At 30.8% G+C, this 21,794-nt stretch overlaps 1 protein-coding gene across 1 annotated transcript; it reads right to left on the minus strand.

Annotated features, from left to right (window-relative positions):
* Positions 1 to 314: 314 nt before the first annotated feature.
* On the minus strand, positions 315 to 2,878 carry LOC133683064 (G-type lectin S-receptor-like serine/threonine-protein kinase LECRK3). Its single transcript, XM_062106575.1, has one exon. It carries the CDS (start codon positions 2,790 to 2,792, stop codon positions 390 to 392), a length of 2,403 nt encoding a protein of 800 aa, XP_061962559.1. The 5' UTR covers positions 2,793 to 2,878; the 3' UTR covers positions 315 to 389.
* Between the last annotated feature and the right edge of the window lie 18,916 nt (positions 2,879 to 21,794).

The raw sequence follows: 21,794 nt of genomic DNA on the forward strand, positions 1-21,794 counted from the left end.
ATATAGTATCTTTTCAATATAGGATAAAAAAGCTTTTGAAATAATTTTTTATATTTCATTATTTACAAAATGTATAGTCTATATTCACATGGATTGTTTTTTAATTTTTTCATATGAAATATTAAAACTTTAAATATTTTTTAAAAAAATTTTCCGGGTTGATTATGGTTGACCAGGGTCAACTCATGTAACCCAAGACCCGGCTCCTTAGTCGGGTCAACCCCGAGTCGGGTTTGATATATATGAAGAGAAGTAAATAAAATATTATGCAATGCAATGCAAGACTCTAAAAGAGAAGTAAAGCAGGGTCAAAATGAATCTTAGAATATAGTGAATAAAATATTATGCCAAATAAAGTTTACAATAAATTGAATGATGAATGATCAAGTTCATGTTGAACAATAAATTGAAGGGCGTGGAGGCACAGAAACATCAACAACACCCTCGAGCATTTGAGTAACCTTCTTCATGGATGGCCTGAGTGAAGCATCCTCTTGAATGCACCAAATAGCCACCATTACTAACCTCTCTAGCTTCTTCATGTCATTTCTTGCATCCTCGTCATTTTCAACCAACTTGTCCAATTTCTTCTTGCAGTAGCAAGCGTAAACCCAATCCATAAGTGCCTCCTCTTGATCTCCCATTCCAAATGCAACACTTGACTTGCAACAAATCATCTCTAGTAACAGAACACCAAAACTGTAGACATCAACCTTAACTGTGATTGATGCTCTACTAAACCATTCAGGCGCAAAGTACCCGACCGTGCCTCTTATGTTCGTGCGAGCCACTCGAGTTTGCTCTGCCACCAAGAGCTTTGCTAGTCCAAAATCAGAAATCCGGGGTGTATAGAACTCGTCTAGGAGTATATTCTGAGGCTTTATATCACAATGGATGATCTGAGTGCTACACTCTTCATGTAAGTACATTAGGCCTCTTGCAATGCCAAAGGCAATCTGTACTCTTTGGTTCCAATCAGGCCTGGTGATTCCAAATAGTAAGCTTGCCAAGGAACCGTTGGTCATGTACTCGTATACTAGGAGCCGGTGCTCCCCCTCATCGCAGTAACCAAGCAGACGGACTAGATTCTTGTGGTGAGTCTGACCAATCACACTCACTTCTGTCTTAAATTCCTTCTCGCCTTCTTGTTCAAACTTCTCTAACTTCTTGATTGCAACAAACCTCTTGGGATGGGATGCTAATACACCTTTGTACACCGTTCCAAAAGCACCTTTGCCCAATATCTGTTTGAAGCCACCAGTTGCTTGTTCAAGCTCTTTGTATGCATAACTTCTAATATTCGTCGAAGCAACACTTGAAACCGATGAAATGTTCAATAACTTGTTGTGATACGAGAAGTATATGGCAATGCAAATAGCTAATGTCATAACGATATTAATGAACACAGAGCTTCCTAGGAGTATTGACACAATGAGGACCGTTGTCGACTGGTCCTTGTTATTTTGGCGTTGTGATACGAGATAGAGCTCTGTAACATTAACTTTAGGAACCTTCACAAGAGCTGTTCTATTCACATTAGGCTCGCGTCTTCCATTTGACAGAGGATACTTCTTCTTCCAACAACTATTACCATTATGAATAGCAACCGTACAAAAACAGTCATCAAGGCATAGTTGTTTACACGTCTGCAAGTCCACCCCACTTCCAATCTGAAGATCATAATCATCTAGTGGCCAATCTGTATTGCTGTACTCAACAAATTCTACTAGCTCAAGGTTTGATTCCCATCCATTGAGCCGGCAGCTTGGCAGTTCAAAATTCGGCCTGCAACCTTGATTTTTAGCAAATTCATTTAAGTAAGAATAATTTTCTGGGCACAAGCAAGCAGGTTCTCCATTTGTTTCAACACAGATGCTATTGTAGCCACAAGCTCCGCTTCCTACTTCCGTCAGGATTACAGAGCAAATATCTTCAGGAAATCTTTTCACCACACTCCACTTCAATCCACAATTTTTGCTCTTTGGGCAATGATATTGCCTAAATACTCCATCATAATCAATCCTTGCCATGTGGTAGAAATCTTGACTCGACCCAGTATCATTTTTGGTAAGGTTGTAGACCCATCGGGTGCCATCTGTGACATACATATATCCATTCTCATTAAATACTAACTTAGAATTGCCAGTCATTGTCCCGGTGGCCCAATAAGCACCACGAACAGCTCCAGTTGGCATAGTTACAGTATAAAGGACCAGGTTTCCATCCGGCTGCAAGTGTAGCTGGAAGCGTCCATCATCGTAACTTTCTCGAGAATATCGAGCAGTGAGATTGCTTCCCATGTTAAGCGTTTGACCAGGCAAGATTGTATCAGTTGTTTCATTGAAGGTCTCCCAAATGGGATTATTGTCTCCATCCAGGAGCATAAAGTTGCCACTATCATTCATAGAAGCGCACATAGATTTTGCGCCACCTGTTGAAGGCCGCTCCCATAAACTATTTCCTTGAGGATCGTAGAGTACAAGCTTCCCTTCATCAGTCAGTTTTAAAGTAGACCCTTGTGGTGCTGGTTCTGTATGAGCAAACCACACAATGGTTGTTTCAGGTATCTTATTGAACCAGATGGCAAGAAAGAAGCGGTTCTCATTATCGTTGGGCAGTTTCTGAAATCCAATGGCAAATTCTTCATTAGGAGAAAGCCATGAAGGGTTTGCCTCAAGTGAAGATAATGATGAGCCTTTAGGTTGAGAACAGTCAAAGGAAAAAACTTTTGGAATGAAAAGCAGAAGAGAAACAAAGAGAGCTTGAAGAATACGGAGATTTGAGGAAGCCATGCATTCCTTGGTTTTGGTTTCTGGAGACACAATTTATTTGGTGTTGTGGAACTTTCAGAATTTTGAATTGATCAAATGCTTGTATAGAAAAAGTCTTGCAAGACATTTCTAAATTTTCAATAGAAAACTGTAACATACAAGTTTTTGTTTCAGTCAATATGAAATGTATCATCACGTAAAATAGAAGGTTCTTCCTTGATATCATCATTAGTAATAATCTCATCATTGCTTACATCATGGCCATTTTGCCTCTTAATATCCTTCTCTAGACTTTTCTTTGTTCCTCCAAATAATTGCAGAGTAAAGACTACCGATATTATCAACTACTGTCAGCAGGAAAAACACGTAAACCCTTTAATCCAAGTCAAATAACTATTTTTCGTGGTTATAATAAATACTGAGTCTCTGTCAGTTACTAAAAAATATGTAATTGCTGTCACCATGTACAAACTAAGAAAAGGATGATTAACATAAACTATGGCAATGACCCTAAGAAAACTCCTCTTTCATATCACTACAATATTTAACAGTTTTATCAATATATTTTTTTTGTCAGCATAAGATTACCACTCCGTCGGTGTAAAATTTACCGATTAATTCCATGACAGAATACGTTCTTTGAAATAATGTTCGTCGGTAATTTGATGATATGTCGTTAATTCTGTCGGTAAAAAAATAATTAGAAACTAATGGTTTCACCGACGGAAGATGTATGCAAAAAAAAAAATTCCCGCTGGAAATATTCGTCGGTAATTTGATGATATGTCGCTAATTCCATCGGTAAAAAAAATAATTATAAACTGATGGTTTTACAGATGAAAAATGCGCGCAAAAAAAAAATTCCACTGGAAATATGCCGAAGGAATAATTCCGTCAGTATATTTCCATCAGTGATAATGGCATAGGCAGTAATGTTTTAAACATTTATTGATCAGAAACATAAAAATAATTAAAATATATTAAAACCCAATAAAAAATCAGATATATATATATAATTAAAATAATATAAAAAAATAAATATTTATTATAAATTTAAATATTTTTAGGTTCAAATACAATAAATTTTAAAAAAAATAGTGATAAAGAAAAAAAAAAGAAAAGGATAGTCGTTATCAGTACCATGAGATAAAAAAGACTAGCTACATGTATCATCATAAGTGGTCTCATATCACCAAAGAGGTCAAGAGAATTAAAAAGCCATGTGAACCCGTCTCATATCACCAAAGAGTGTTCATAAATAAACGTATATCTAAAATATGATTTTTAATATTAATATCGTTGTAATGATTGTTTTTAAAAATAATTAAAAAATCAAATTAGATCATATTTAGGTTTAGTTCTTATATCAAATTATATATTTATACAAGCATATATTATTATCAAATTATCTATTAAAAAAATAAAAATAATGAAAACAAAACATATTGAGTCTACTTCAGAACTATTCAAAAGTAAATTTATTTTATAATTTTACTTTTTTATCTTTAAACAAATATATTTTTCTTTTTTTTTATATTCTTACTTTTGTTTCCATGACTTAATCAAATACAACTTTATAATTAAAAGAAACTTGAGTCTTCAGATTTTAAAATTAATCTAAGTAATTTGATGGAAACAGATATTTATGAACTGCATATTAAATATATATATTTTTAAAATCCTTCAAATAGGACTAATGAACATTGAAAAATAGAATGGTCCCACTTTATGGGGATATGATTTTTTACTTGGCGTTTATAGACTCTTTTTTTTTTTTTTTTGAAGTGAGAGATGTAGAGAGATTTCACCGTCTTTAAATTCAGTCTGTTGATAATCTAATTTTGTCTGTCAGTCTCTAATCAGTGCAGAGACGAGCTTCCTCATCATGCATTAATTTCACGTGAAGCATCTGCAAGCCATTGTTTACTTGTTATAGTATTTAGGCTAGATAACTTGTCCGTGTGTTTCAGAGTAATTTTTTTTGATGCGGGAAGAAACAATCTCTAAGTATTGTAAGTGTATTTTTCTTAAAAAAAAAATTAACTGCCCGAAATAATTGAAAAGGAAATTAAAAAAAATAATGATTTTTAATTTTCAAAAATCAAATAGATGAAAAATTAAATTAGAAAAGAAAAATCAATGAATAAAAAAATAAAAAGAAAAACCATCAAAATCGGGTGTGAAATTGAGAAAAAAAACAATCTCTAAGTATTGTAAGTGTATTCTTTATATGTTTGATTATGTACTATTTTTTTATTATTATTTTAATTTGAGATAATTTTTAAAACTTGATTACTTTTTTACATTTTCATTCTCCTTTAGTTTTTTTTTTCCTATACGATTTGATTCTCATTCTTTAGATTGTTATTTTGTTTTTACTTTGGGTAAATTTTTAAATTGATATTTTTTTCCGGTTTTATCCTTCAACAGTAAATTATTTGGGAATTGAGATTCTTAATTGAACCCGAATCTAGAATTTAACAGGTTAACTTTAGTATATTAACCCAGGTTTAGGAGGTTTATCTTTGTTTTTTTTTAACTTTTTTAAAGCTCATGTTTTTTCATCATCCTTCAACATTTATTTAACTGAAGATTGAGGTTTGTTATTTTTTTATAGGATTTTTCATTGATTTTGAAAATAATTTGGGTTATCTCAAATCTTTTTATTTATCTTTCCTTGATAAATTTAGCTTTTTAAATAAAATTTTATTTTTAATTAAATTAAATATAAATATGATATACTTCATGATATTTTGTTTGATTTATTTTCAAATACCGGATTTAACAGTGTTAAGCATGAAATTGTTTCCTATGTTAAGCGTTTGGCCAGTAAAGATTGTATCAGTTGTTTCATTGAAGGTCTCCCAAATAGGATTTTTGTCTTCATCCATGAGCATAAAGTTGCCACTATCATTCATAGAAGCACACATAGATTTTGCGCCACCTGTTGAAGGATCCTATAAACTATTTTCTTTGTTAAAATAATTAAGATCAAACATAAAAAGGAGGCTAGAATTCTAAATAATTTGTATATTATCAGTGCTTAGTCTTAACCTAAATACAAATAAAATATATATAGGTTAAACTGAAAGTACTATTCTACCCTTAATAAATAAGACTACATAAATATTATTTAACATCTCCCCTCAAACTCATAATGCGGCAACTACAAGCATCAAGAGTTTGCCAACCAGAAAACAAAAACAAGAGATGGAATGTGCTTTGGTAAAGAAATCTGCAATATACAAGGAAGAAGGAACAAAAGGCAAAGCAATGGTGCCATGCTTGAGATGATGACGAGTAAAATGACAATCGATCTCAATGTCCTTAGTTCGCTCATGAAAAACCGAGTTGTGAGCAATCTGAATAGAACTCTGGTTGTCACAATACATAGGAGTAGGATGAGAAAAGGAAACTCCCATATCAGCAAGTAACCAACGTAACCAAACAATCTCTTTGGTAGTAGATGTCATGGCATGATATTCTGCTTTGGTGGATGATTGAGAAACAATAGATTATTTCTTGCTTTTCCAAGAAATAAGAGAATCACCTAAAAAGATACAGAACCCGGTAACAGACTTGCGATCTGTTAGATCACTACTATGATCAGCATTAGAGTATGCACGCAACTCTAAGGAAGAGGTGGATAAAAGTAAAAGACTTTGAAAAACTATACCCTGAAGATATCGCAAAATACGAAGAACAGCTGCCCAGTGAATAGTAGTAAGAGAAGCAACAAACTGACTAATAACATGAACAACATATGCAATATCTGGACGAGTAATGGTGAGATATACCAAACTCCCAACAATAGTGCGGTATAAAGTAGAATCTATCAAAGGTAAACCATCAGAAGAAGAGTACCTCGCATTGACCTCAATAGAAGTATCTATAATCTTGTTATTAGTAAGTCTAGCCCGCTCAAGAATATCTGCAACATATTTTGACTGAGAAAGAAGGTAACCTCTAGGTGAGTATGCTACCTCGATACCCAGGAAATATCAAAGATAACCCAAATCCTTCATTTCAAATCGTCTAGCCAACTCTATCTTCAAAACTGAAATACCATTAATGTCATCACCAGTAATAATCATGTCATCAACATATAAAGACAAAATGATACGACATGCATCAGTGCACTTAATTGAAAAAACAGAATCATGACTGTTAGAAACAAAGCCAAGAGATGAGATCACAATAGAGTCATGTGAAATACCATATAATGCTTTCTTAAGCTTACAAACATATCCAGAGTCATGTGAAATACCAGGAGAGGGTGCCGTATAAACTTCTTCTTGAAGATCTCCATTCAAGAAGGCATTTTTAACATCAAGCTGAGAAATATGCCACTGACGAATCGAAGCTACAACAATAAGAGTATGAATAGTAGTCATTTTTGCAATCGGGGCAAATATCTCCTCATAGTCCATACCATACTGTTGAGAGTATCTTTTTGCAACCATCCTAGCTTTGTATCGCTCAATAAACCCATCAGAATTAGTCTTGATCTTATACACCCAACAACGACCAACAACACTCTTACCAGGAGGTAGAGGAACCAGATCCCAAGTATTTGTCTTATACAAAGTAGAAAGTTCCTCATCTATAGCTTGCTGCCAAAGTGGATAAAAAATTACCTCTTTATAGGAAGAGGGCCCAAAGAGACAATGAATAGAAGCTAAAAAGAAAGTAAATGATGAAGAATAACAAGAATAAGCAAAATCTGGTAGTTTTGTGGACTTACGAATGCGGATGGACTGACGTGGAGGTGGATCCATACTTTTAGATGAAGCTTGAGGGGTTGTAGATGAGAATGGAGCTTTAGGTGTGCCAGAGAGTAAAGTACCAGTACCTACAAAGTTATAAGTACAAATTGATCAAACATGGGGAGAGGTATCATTACTAGAATCCTCAGAAAAGGGATCTATACAAATAATATCAGATTTAGTCAGGCTATAAGTAGTGGATGGAATAGAAAAGAAAGGTATATGCTCAAGGAAGACAACATGACGAGACACATAAAGTTTCTGTGTTATTCGATCAAAACAACGAGACCCCTTATTACCTTCACCATAACCCAGAAAGACACAAATAGCAGATCGAGAGGATAGCTTATTGCGTTCTATATGAGGACGAAGAACAAAACAAGTACAACCAAAGACTCTAAATGAGGAATAATCAGGGATATACTCATATAACTTTTCAAAAAGAGATAGACCCGAAGTATGAGAAGATGGAATTGTATTTATTAAACTTACAGCAGTAAGAACAGCTTCTCCCCAGAACTCACTAGGAACAAAAGCAGACAATAAGAGAGAACGAGTAGTTTCAACAATGTGCCTATGTTTTCTTTCAGCAACACCATTTTGCTCAAGAGTATCTGTACAGGAAATTTGATGGATGGTTCCATCTAAGAAAAGCAATTGGCAAAATTTATTAGAGGTGTATTCCCCACCCAAATCACACCTAAAGCATTTGATCACAGCAAAATATTGAGTTTTGATAAGAGCTCGAAAAGCTGCATATATCTCAAATAATTCAGAACGATGTTTCATTAAATAAACCCAACAATAACAAGTATGATCATCAATACATCAGAATGAATCAAATCAAATTGCAAAGAAGAAACATAAATACTTTGATTAAAAGGTAAAGCAGAAAATTTTGCCAGTTTACATCCACTACAATCAGAAATGTCACAAGTTTTTAAATTTCCTAAAGCTCCTGTGGATGCCAAAAATCTCAAACCAGAAAAGGAAACATGACCTAGACGGGAATGCCATAAATAAAAACTAGAAGATGAAAGACTCAAATGAAAGGAAGACAAATCAACAGTAGTAGTAGCAGCGGCAGCAGCAGCAACTGACACTTTTAACTCATCCAACATATATAGTTCATTCTCCCTACGGCCTGTCCCAATCAGCTTCTGAGACTGCAGATCCTGTACACAACAAAAAGAACCAGAAAACATGACTAAATAATCACCAGAATCACATATTTGACCAACAGACGCAAGATTCAATTTGAGTTTTGGAATAAGATAAACATTAGGGAGAGACAAGTGAGGTGTGACAATAGAATCAACACCTGCTAAGGGCATAGGAGTGCCATCAGCAGTCATAATAGGAATGGAGGGCAAAGGGGACATAGAGGTAAAAGATGAGGAATCTAGAGACATATGATGAGAAGCACTAGAATCTAAGACCCATTCAGAGTGTGACATACCTGAGGAACTATGAGGTAACTGACCTATGGAAGAAGAAGCATACATTGCTTGTGGCTGCAAGGAGAGAAATTTCTGAAATTGCTTAGCCAAAGTATTGGGATCAGCAATAAAGCCTGGGGAAGCTACTGCTGCAGTATTATGGTATGGTGGTTTATAACCCTGAGGTGGTCTATGAGCATTAGATTGTGACTTACTGCCAGACTTCCAAGCTTGATTCTACTGTCTCAACTTAGGACACTAAACCTTCCAATGACCTTTCTGCTTGCAGAAACTGCATTCATCGAAGCCAACCCTTGTGTAAGGCATTAGAGAATGACTTAGAAGATACTGCTAATACAGAAGGATTTGAAGCAGAAAGAATTTCATTTTCAAAATAAGACTGAAAATGTATTTCTTCAGCCAATAACTCACTGACAATAGAGTCAACATAAGGCAATGCAGATCGATGCAGAATTGAACCTCTAAGTCCTTCGAAATCACTGTGAAGTGCTGTTAAAAACTGTACCAATCGTTGCTGCTCTCTACGCTCAATATAGGCACCACATGCCTTTAATTCTGCTGATTCTGTAAGAGCCAATTGATCCCAAAGATCTATCATAGCAGAATAAAACTCTTGAATACTCATATTCTTCTGATGAAGAGCTCGTATGTCATTCTCTAATTGATACTGTTTTGCAAAATTTGATTGTATGAATAACCTTTGCAGATGATTTCAAACCTCTTTTGTTGTCTCATATACTTCGCCAACTGCATACCTATTGAATGCTCAATAGAATTGTTGATCCAAGTAATGATCTTTGCATTATTTGCTTTCCATGTATCTATCAAAGCAACATCCCCCTCCTCAATATTCTTAGGTATCATATAAGTTCCATTAACATACCCCTACATCTTCTTACCCTTAAGAAAATTTCTCATTACATAACTCCAATACGAATAGTTCTTCCCATCAAACCTCACACTCACAGACTGAAGCGAATCATCTCTTTCAGTAGCCATAATCAACAGTCACAAAGAACCAGAATGCAAAAGCAGCGGAAAACAAAATGTCAAATTGCAGAAACTGAACAGAGATTGCAAAAACTAAACAAATATCTTCTTGATAAAATACCAAAATAATTGCAGAAACTGAACGCAAATACCAAATTGCAGAAACTGAAAGGAAGACGAAATACCAAAATAATTGCAGAAACTGAACGCAAATATCAAATTGCAGAAGCTAAAAGGAAGATGAAATACCAAATTTTACAGAAGCGAAAGACAAAATATCACTCCAAAAAATTTTGGATTTGCGAAGCTGTGTTTGGGATTAAGCCTCGTTCCATAAAACCTGCTCTAATACCATGTTAAAATAATTAAAATCAAACACAAAAAGGAGGTAAGAATTCTGAATAATCTGTATATTATAAGTGTTTAGTCTTAATCTAAATACAAATAAAATATATATAGGTTAAACTGAAAGTACTATTCTACTATTAATAAATAAAACTACATAAATATTATTTAACATCCATGAGGATCATAGAGTACAAGCTTCCCATCATCAGTCAGTTTTAAAGTAGACCCTTGTGGTGCTGGTTCTGTATGAGCAAACCACACAATGGTTGTGTTAATTAGGTATGTTATTGAACCAGATGGCAAGCAAGAAGTGGTTCTCATTATCCTTGGGCAGTTTCTGAAATCCAATGGAAAATTCTTCATTAGAAGAAAGTCATGGAGGGTTTGCCTCAAGTGAAGATAATGATGAGCCTTTACGTTGAGAACAGTACTTAAAGGAAAAAACTTTTGGAATGAGAAGCAAAGAGAGCTTGAAGAATACGGAGATTTGAGGAAGCCATTCATGAAGCAAAGAGAGCTTGAAGAATACGGAGATTTGAGGAAGCCATTCATTCCTTGGTTTCTGGAGAGAGAATCTATAACCATCTTCTCATTTATTCTTGAAAGATTTTTTTGGTGTTGTGTAGCTGCTTTGCAGTTTCTGAAATGAAGAGGTGGAACTTTCAGAATTTTGAATTGATCAAAATATGCTTGTATAGAAAAGTCTTGCAAGACATTTCGAAATTTTCAATAGAAAACTGTAACATACAAGTTTTTGTTTCAGTCAATATGAAATGTATCATCACGTAAAATAGAAGGTTCTTCCTTGATATCATCATTAGTAATAATCTCATCATTGCTTACATCATGGCCATTTTGCCTATTAACATCCTTCTTTAGACTTTTCTTTGTTCCTCCAATAATTGCAGAGTAAAGACTACCGATATTATCAACTACTGTCAGCAGGAAAAACACGTAAACCCTTTAATCCAAGTCAAATAACTATTTTTCGTGGTTATAATAAATACTGAGTCTCTGTCAGTTACTAAAAATTTGTAATTGCGGTCAAAGTATTTGTTAAAAAGAAGTAATATTATTCAAGAGCTCACAATTGAATTTTCAACATATTTTGTTTTATATTAACCTTACAAATCTATCTAAGAAAAAAAACAGCTATCAAAAGTTATCTAAGGACAAAATATACTTTCTTAAATGTATCAACTTACAAGGTATGATTCTAAACTTGGTTGTTGCTGCAAGTCACTTCCAGATTTTTTGTCAATTTGAAATTGATTCTTGCTTTGTGTCACCTTCCTTAATTCCTTAATATGCCCTTGCAAAATTCAACTTCCATTTGCAAGACCAATTTTGGCTCGTAAAGACTATGTACGTTTCCGGGACAATGGCTTGGTTAGTAAAGCACCCAATTGATCTGGAGTGTGTACATGGCTCCCTTTAAGAGTTCCTTTCTGAACTTGATCACGAATAAAGTGAAGATCAATTTGTATATGCTTCATTCTTGAGTGGTGAACCAGATTAAAGCTGAGATGGGTTGCGCCAAGATTTATCACATAGAAGAGAAGAAGGCACTTTTAATGGAAATCCAAGTTCGTGAAGAAGTGCAAGTAGCCACATTGTTTCTGATGTGCCATTTGCAAGGGTGTGATATTCTGCTTTCGTAGTGGATCGAGCAACAACTCTTTATTTTTTTAAACCCCATGAGATGGGATTGCAGCCTAAGAATGTAATGTCATCCAATGTAGAGGTTTTATCATCAATGCTGCCAGCCCAATCAGCATCAACTGTAGGTTGTTAAACAATGTGCGACAGCTTTCTTGATGTGAATGTCGTGGAATATTGTTTTCTTAAGATATCAAAGAAGGCTCTTAGTAGCAGTCTAATGGGTGATTGTTGGCTTGTGCATAAATTGAAAAAGCTTATTCACTACAAAAGACATGTTTGGACGGGTTAAGGAAAGATATTGTAGACTTTCAATGATGTGCCTATACTCTGTATTGTTCATTGATGTTGTTTCATCCAGCAAATGAAGAGATTGAGTAGTAGACAAGGGTGTTGAGACATCCTTTGCACCACCCATTTTTACTCTCCAAGATATCATGAACATACTTATGTTGAGAGAGAAATAAACCTGCAGTGGTGGGAATGACTTTGACTCCTAAGTAGTTAAGTGAGCCGATATCTTTCAAGAAAAAAAAAGAGCACCAAGTGTGTTAACAGTATGCACAAACTGATTGTCACTCCCTATAATAACCAAGTCATTAACATAAACAAGGAAATAGCAGATAATGGAGTTATTGCGATAAACAAATAGCAAAGAATTAGCTGTAGAATTGTGGAACCCAATCTGTAGAAAAGCATTTTATAAAATTGAATACCACGTTCTAGGGGTTCTAGGGGCCTGTTTGAGACCATATTGCTTTCCTTAACCTACAGACATAAACAGGTCTAGACAAATCTTTGAAACCCGAAGGTTGCATCATATAAACAATTTCGAACAAAGTTTCATGTAAAAAAGCATTGTTTACATCCATTTGTCTCAAGAGCCACCTATTCATGACGGCAATACTCAGCATTGTCCTTATGGTGGCTAGTTTAACAACCGGGCTAAAAGTTTTCTTATAATCAACTCCAGGACGATGATTAAAGCCCTTTGCAACAAATCGGGCTTTGAATTTATCAACGAAGCCATTTGCTTTCCGTTTTACTCTAAATCATAGTTATCAAACCTGACCCGGGGGTTGACCCGGCCAAGGGGCCAGGTCTCGGTTTTCATGGGTCAACCCGGATTAACCCGGAAAATTAAAAAAAAATAAAAATTTTAATATTTCATATGAAAAAATTAAGAAACAACTCATGTGAATATAGATCATACATGTAAATAATTATAAAATTTTATATTATAAATAATGAAGTTTAAAAGAATATTTTAAAAAGTATTTTATCCTACATTTAAAAGATATTATGTTATCCTTTTAAGATAAAGTATTTAAATTAAAAAAAACTATCCCACATTGAAAAAATATAATTTGTTTCTTATCAATATAGAGTATATATTAAAGAGCTTCAATCTCACATTGAAAAAATAATTTTTTTCTTGTGAAGATAAAATATATATATATTAAAGGGTTTCAAATTCTATATTAAAAAGATATTATGTTATCCTTTTAAGTTGAAATATTTAAATAAATTTTTTTTTATCCCATTTAAAAAAATTAATTTTTTTTCTTGTGAACATGGAGTATATATACGAAAAGATTTAAAATCCCACATTAAAAAAATATGTTTTTTTAAACATAAAATATATATATTAAAAGATAAAAAATAAAATATTTTTTTAATATTTTTAAAAATAAAATATTTTTCTAATATTTTTTAAATTAAAACATAAGAGAAGACGGTTAAAGGGCCATTGCCGGCACTGTAAAATACAAAAGACTTGGTGCCAATAGTGGCTGATGGAAGGGGAAGCTTTTCAATAGAATAGTGTAGGACAGAAGTCCTGGGTAAGGTCGAGTATTCAAATAATTCAAGTAAAAAAAAAAAGCTATTTTAGGAAATTATCTGAACTATTCGTAATTTCTTTTTCCATTTATTCAAGTCTGGATTTTTTTTTCTTTTACTCGAGTTTCTATTATCCAATCGAACACTTGGAGGAAAACTGATCTGCCATCACCATCTCATTAATTTTTTACCTAAATATTAAAAAAATTACAAATAATCAATTCAAATTAGGCCCAGCACAAGTTTTGTCTAGCCCAGATTAAGTAAAAAAAAAATTATAAAAAAAAGGATAATATATAATATAATTCAGGTAGCTAACTAATTACTTGAAAAATTACTCATTTTTCATCATTTTTAAGACACGTTACTCAAAATAAATAAAAAGATATTTCAAGTTTTTTTTTAATAACACTCACTTTGAGTGAGTTGAAGGAATGAAAAAACAAGAAAAGGAAACAAATATCATTTTCAATGTAACATGTGAGTGATGGGAGTTTTGAGACACATGCAAAGTACTCTATAAAGTACGGACATGTATTTATAGCTAGTATAGAATGACATGGTAGAGGCCGGATCCCGGGTCTAATCAGGTTTTTGTATTAGATAGTTTTTTATTTTATTTGGACTGATCTAGCTACCCAGTTAACCCGTTAGGCCAGTCCGAGTTTATAACTATGCTCTAAATATTGGCTTACAATCTATTGGCTTACAATCTTTGGGTGGGGGAATTAAATCCCATATACCATAGCTTAAAAATAAAAAAATATTATTAAAGATGATATTTATTTTTTAAAATAAAATAATAATAATAATGAAATCATTAAAGATAATATTTAATCTCATAAATTAAATAGAATAGAATAAAAATAACTGAAGGAAATATTTGTTCTTACCATAAAGCGATAATTCAGGTTATGTTTTTGCAGCTTCAAAAATAAATAGTCAATCCATTGCTTTGGTGTAGATGCTGTTATTGAACCACAATAGAGATGAGAAAGCAGATGATATGACGGTGGTGATTCACTGTATCTATTCCCACTTCTAACTCTTTAAATGAATATGATCATATATGGACCCCATATTCTTTTTTTTTTTATTTGCGTGGGGTGTCCGGGCCAGCTTGCGCACACCACGACTATTCTCCACGGTTCACTGGACATTCTGCAAGCCCAGAAGCAGGTAAGGCACCGCGGGGATAACAGGCGTGCACATAAAGAATCGAACCCGGGACGGGGACGGAACAAATCACACGATTGACCACAGCAGCTAGACCCATATTCTTTAATGTGTACGAGGTAGAATGGACCACCCATGTGCTATTTATTTAAACTATTTTTTATTTTCTTGTTACTATCATTGAATTTGTTTTTAATATATATATATATATATTTGATAATTTACATGATGTACCGTTCACCAATTAAAACCATGATATGTTTAAAGATAATTGAAAAATCTCAGTTTAATTATTTTTATATACAATCCCATCAATAATTGTGTAATCATGTCTTTTATTAAAAAAATTTCAAACCTAGTTATGCTAAAAAATAAGCCATTATTTAATATTGATGATCTATAATAAATTTTGTATAATTTGCACAGGATTTTTTTATTCTCGGTAATTAATCCCAAAGCGAGGTTCCAAGAACTTAAAGCAGGATTTTGTATAATTTGCACAGGATTTTCTATAATTGAACTTAATTCACTAAAAAATGTTCATCATCTTTCTTGGAAATTATTAGCAATGCAATAGTCATAATTATAAAAGGTAAAAGGTAACACGCAGAGCGGTAGAGGAAAAAAAGCAAGGAAATTTCTCAAGGGTGTATCGGTAAATATTGAGCTGGAATTTGGAGCGCTAATTTCGTGGTGGTTGCAACAACTGGGTCCCACGCGTTAACATTATTGGACCGTTCTTCTCTCTGTGCTTTTACTTTACAATTTACACAAAACAGCCACACGGTATTTTTTTTAATTTTTAAATATTAAAAGGATTATTCCACTACTATTTTACGTAAACTTGAAAAATATGTAAAAGTTATTATATTCCTAACATTTGAATGATACTGTTGTCTTGATACTACAAAGAGAATCTTTTGGCAATAGTATTTTAAAATACAGAGTTTCTCGTACTCGAATAATTAATAAACTCAATTTTTTATTGAAAATGAAAAATTATTGTTGATTAAATTAAAGAGAAAATCAAGCTGTACAATCATGCATAAAAATTCACTTGTTTGGATTCAAAATTTATTATAAAAAATTGACTGAGAGACAACATCAATCCATTTATTTAAAAGTGCGGTGAAAATTATTTTTTAAAATATTTTTTAATTAAAAATATATTAAAATAATATTTTAAAATTTATTTTTAATATTAGTATATTCAAATGATCCAAAATTATCTTAAAAAATACGGTTGAACTGCATTTCAAAATATCCTGGCAAATAACTCCTTCAGCAACCCTGATTAAGTAATTTATTTACTTTGCTCGGCAATTTAGGACTAAGTGAGTTTAGGACTAAGTAAGTGTAGCTAAAGACCGATGCCACGCTTGAGAAGGAAGAACATGCAGGTGGAGAACTAACCTTAATAGTAACTGGGTTAGGAGGGTTAAAAAAAATTGATTTCTAATTCAATGTAGGGATATTCAAAGATATATGATATATGCGAGAAAATAAAAATCTAAGTGGATAACAACAAATAGAACCGTGTTAATAGAACTTGCAAGGATGTAATTGAAAAACAAAAAAAGTTTGGTGACCAAAACCAAAATAGGTAAAGATCTCAAGGACCAAGGTCATTGTGAATTGCATTAGCTGCTAAAACATTTCCCACCGCAATAACCTGCGGAAACGAAACATACATTAAAGAAATAAGTGCTTTCCCTGACAATGAAACAACATGGTCGAAAATAATCTCCTTCCGAGTTCTGCAGATTAACACCCTTCCCTTGCTGCTGTCAAATTTGTAAAAGTGCTTTTAGCATAATCAATTCCAATCAAACGGCCATAATGTGCTTGAAAATCATCTTTTGTCCAGAATGATAGAGATAAACCAAAGAGATCAACCCAGCAAAAGCTACCAACAGCACTAGCTTGATACCAAATTCGATTGATAACTAAAACTGATCTTCTTCGGTTATAGTTTTTTTCTTTTTTCTTTTTTCTTTTTTTTAATTAATTTTTTTGTTCGATTTAGTTCATTAATATTATTTTTATATATATATTTAGTTATCACAATCTTATGTCACGGATCTCAGGTTTGACAGATTAACCTAATTTGACAGGTTAACCCGATTTGACAGGTTAACCCAGTTGATTCAGATTTATTTTCTTTTTCTTAATTAGTTTTTTTTTCAATTTTATCTTTTAATATTCGATTTGATTAAGAATTAAATTTCATGTTTTGTTTTGTTTACTTTTCATAAGATTATTTTGAACTCATGAGGGGGATTTATTGTACCCCTACTCGTAAAGCACTATTTATTGGAATAGTGCTTTGCTTTTGTTTTTTCTCTTTTTTTTTTCTTTTCAATTAATTTTTTTTTATTTCACTCTTTTCATGACACGACTTTACAGCCAGATCTACATTTAAGGCTTTTGGGTCTGATGTTGCAGCCAGACTCAAGGCTCTTAGGCTTGACGTTGCAGCCAGACTCATTTAAAGTTAGGTCATGCAAGTTTAATATTATTATTAATATTAAAAATATTATTATTTGTATTAAAAATATTGTTATTTTTATTATAATGAATATTGCTAATATAATAATTGATAAATTTGGAAAAAATATTATTAATATTCAAAAACAACAGTAGATTTGATTTGAAAAGTAAAATTAAAAACTATAAGAACTTGGGTCAGATATGTTTAATATTATAAATATTATTATTGTCATTATTATTAATATTATTAATATAATTATTAATAAATTTGAAAAAAATATTATTACTATTGAAAGAAAAAAAACCATAGATTTGATTTGAAGGGTAAAATTAAAAATTGTTGTTGTTGTCGTCGTCGTCGTCGTCGTCGTCGTCGTCGTCGTCGTCGTCGTCGTCGTCGTCGTCGTCGTCGTCGTCGTCGTCGTCGTCGTTGTTGTTGTATTAGTGTTATTAGTGTTATTCTTATTCTTAATATTGTTATTACTTTTATTATTATTAAATTTGAAAAAAAAATATTATTACTATTTAAGAAAAATTATAAATTTGATTTGAATGGATTAAAAACTATAAGAACTTAATTGGGCCAAACAAGTTTATTATTATTATTATTAGAGGAACCAAACACCAGAAACTTGGGTCTCGTTGGGGCACCTGATCCAAGTTTATAATCATTAGTATTATTCTTATTGTTATTATTATTGTTATCATTACATTAATAATGTTTTTAAAAAATATTATTACTATCAAATAAAAACCATAAAATTTATTTCAATGGATAAAAAGCTATAAGAACTTGAGTCATACAAGTTTAATATTATTATTAATATTAAAAATATTATTATTTATATTAAAAATATTACTATTGGTAGTATACTTAATATTATAAATATTACTCTTAGATCAAATGTTGCAGCCAGATCTAAGGCTCTTGAGTCTAACTTTACAAATAAACTTAATGCTTTTGCATATTAGCGTTATTTTTATATTTTTATGCCAAAAACAATTAGCCTGGCGCGTAGCACGGGGCCACCCCACTAGTTAAAAAAACTAAAAAACATCAGCTCTTTCTATATGAAATCACAATTCCATTTTTTGCTTTTTGGATTTTCATCAACGAATTTTTTTATTAGATTCTTTTGTGACTAAATTAATCAATAGTTTCTTATAATTTGTTCTATGAAGTAAAAAATAAAAAACAAGGACTAAAGTTTAAAGCATGAAGAACATTCATGGCCACTCTAAATTTTGGGCAAAAAAATCCATTTCAATCCTTCTATTTACCTTTGATTACCTTTTCAACCACTTTAGTTTTTATAATTTTATTTTAGATCCATAACTTCATTATATTTATTTTTTTATTCATGGTTTGAGAGGGAGAGACAGTAGCTGGAAAATTGAAAAACAAAGATAAAATTGTTAGTTTGTCCTATTTTCAGTGATTAAAAACTTCAATATTAGTGTTAAAAGGTTAGTTCAATAACAATGAGTTTTTTCATGTAAACATGCATGAATAAAGAAATCAAGTTCCCTTTTATATTTTTGATTCTGTTGATTTTTTGTTTTTTAGGTGATTTGGAGTTTTTAGGTGGTTTAGGACAATTTTTGTGGTGTGTATTATGTTGTTTTTTTTTTGGATGAAAATAAATTGAAATTTTGATTTTTCAACCAAAAAAACCTAGCCCTAGACTTTTTAGCTACCACTAGCTAGAATTTAAGTAGCAATAGATGAGGAGTTGTCTACCATTATAGATGTTTGACAGTCTACTTGCACTTGTTTTTCAAATAAACTAGTTAAAATAAAATATTGTGCTATATCACGGGTTAATTTATAATTTTTATAAAAAATATAAAAAAAATCTAAGATTAATGAGTGTTGGGTTTAATTGCAACGCCGAACCCAAGAGTATCAAGTCTGACTGCAACACCATACCCAACAATAATATTTATATTATTAGTAATAATATTTAATTTGTTTGCTCAAAATCTTATATTTTTTAATCTTTAAAAAAAATAATGGTTTTTCTTTAATAATAATAATAATATTTTAATTTTTTTTATTAATGATAATAATAATATTTTTTTTTCAAATTTAATAATTATTTTATTAATAATATTAATAATAATAAAAATAATAATAATTTTAATAAAAATACTAACACAAGACCCAAGAGCATTGGGTCATGATACCGGACCCAACAGAATTGGATCCCAACACAGGACCAAGGCTAATTGGTGTTGCGTCTAGAGCATATAAGAGAATTATAATAAAAATAATAATATTTATACCATAAATAATAATATTTTTTTATATTAATACTTTGAATTATAATAAGAATAATAATATTTATAACACAAATAATTATATGTTTTATATGAATACTTTGAATTATAAGAAAAACAATAATATTTATAACATAAATAATTATATTAAGAAACCCAAGAATATTTATAACACAAATTATAATATTTTTTATATGAATACTTTGAATTATAAGAAAAATAATTATATTTATAACACAAATAATTATATTTTTATATGAATACTTTGAATTATATTTTTTAATCTTTTAAAAAAATGATGGTTTTTCTTCAATAGTAATAATAATATTTTTTAAATTTATTAATGATAATAATAATAATAATATTTTTTTCAAATTTATTAATTATAATAAAAATAATAATATGTATAATACAAATAATAATATTTTTAATTATAATAAAAATAATAATATTTATAAAACAAATGATAATATGTAGAAACCCAAAATCCAAGAACATTGGGTCCTGTCACTGGACCCAATGCTTTTGCGTCCTACACTAGGATCCATTTCGCTTGGGTCTTGAAACAGGACCCAAGCCAATTGGCTCCAGATCCAGTATCCAAGTGAAATGGATCCTGACGCAAGATTAAATGGTCTTAGGTCCTGTGTTAAGATCTAAAAGAATTATAATGAAAAAATAATATTTATATCATAAATAATAATATTTTTTATATTAATACTTTGAATTATAATAAAAATAATAATATTTTTAACAAGAATAATTATATTTAGAAACCCAAGAATATTTATAATACAAATAATTATATTTTTTATATGAATATTTAGAATTATAATAAAAATAATTATATCTATAACACAAATAATTATATTAAGAAACCCAAGAATATTTATAAAACAAATATTTATATTTTTGATATGAATATTTAGAATTATAATAAAAATAATAATATTTATAACACAAATAATTATATTAAGAAACCCAAGAATATTTATAACACAAATTATAATAATTTTGATATTAATACCTAGAATTTTAATAAAATTAATAAATATTTATAACACAAATAATTATATTAAGAAACCAATAATATTTATAATACAAATTATAATAATTTTGATATTAATACTTAGAATTATAATAAAAATAATAATATTTATAATACAAATAATAATATTTTTGATATGAATACTTTAAATTATAAAAATAATAATTATATATATATATATAATTATTATTTTTATAATTTAAAGTATTCATATCAAAAATATTATTATTTGTATTATATATATATATATATATATATATATATATATATATATATATATATATATATATTAGCCCTTTGCCAGCTAACAGACATGAGTTTTTCCTATTTCATCTCTCGATCCGTTCTTACATTTATCAGCACCACAGACCATCAACCCTTTTGATTTTATCGTGCTAAATTGTGGAGTTTCACTGTTAGTGGAGAACCCAGTCTTCTAAAAATTCGTCAAGCATTAATAATAGATAGAAAAAAAAATGTTCTTATTATCTCTCTCTCTCTCTCTCTCTCTCTCTCTCTCTCTCTCTCTCTATATATATATATATATATATATATATATATATATATATATATATATATTTGCAGATAAATGGTTAACTCTTTTTACGAAATTGTAATAATTTTATGACAGTTGTTGCATAAAAAATTAATGTAAATTTCAAGATACATTCCATATAAATTGCTCACGGTTATTCAATAAATATGTAAACCAAAATCCTTAGCCAATTTCTTACAAAGAAGCAGCATACGAGGCTTCCTAACTAAACACATGTAAACGCATAATAAAATTAATTCTAAATTAAATAATAAAAATAAAACTTGATAATAGATGATCAATATTTCTCAAATATTTATCAAAAAATATCTTAAAAATTGTTATTGACAACCAGTGACTAAACTATAATTGTATTTAGAATTTAGAGACAAAATCATAATTTCCCAAAAGTAAGGATCAAACTGTAAT

The sequence above is a fragment of the Populus nigra genome, chromosome 1, assembly GCF_951802175.1.
Source record: "Populus nigra chromosome 1, ddPopNigr1.1, whole genome shotgun sequence".
NCBI lineage: Eukaryota > Viridiplantae > Streptophyta > Magnoliopsida > Malpighiales > Salicaceae > Populus > Populus nigra.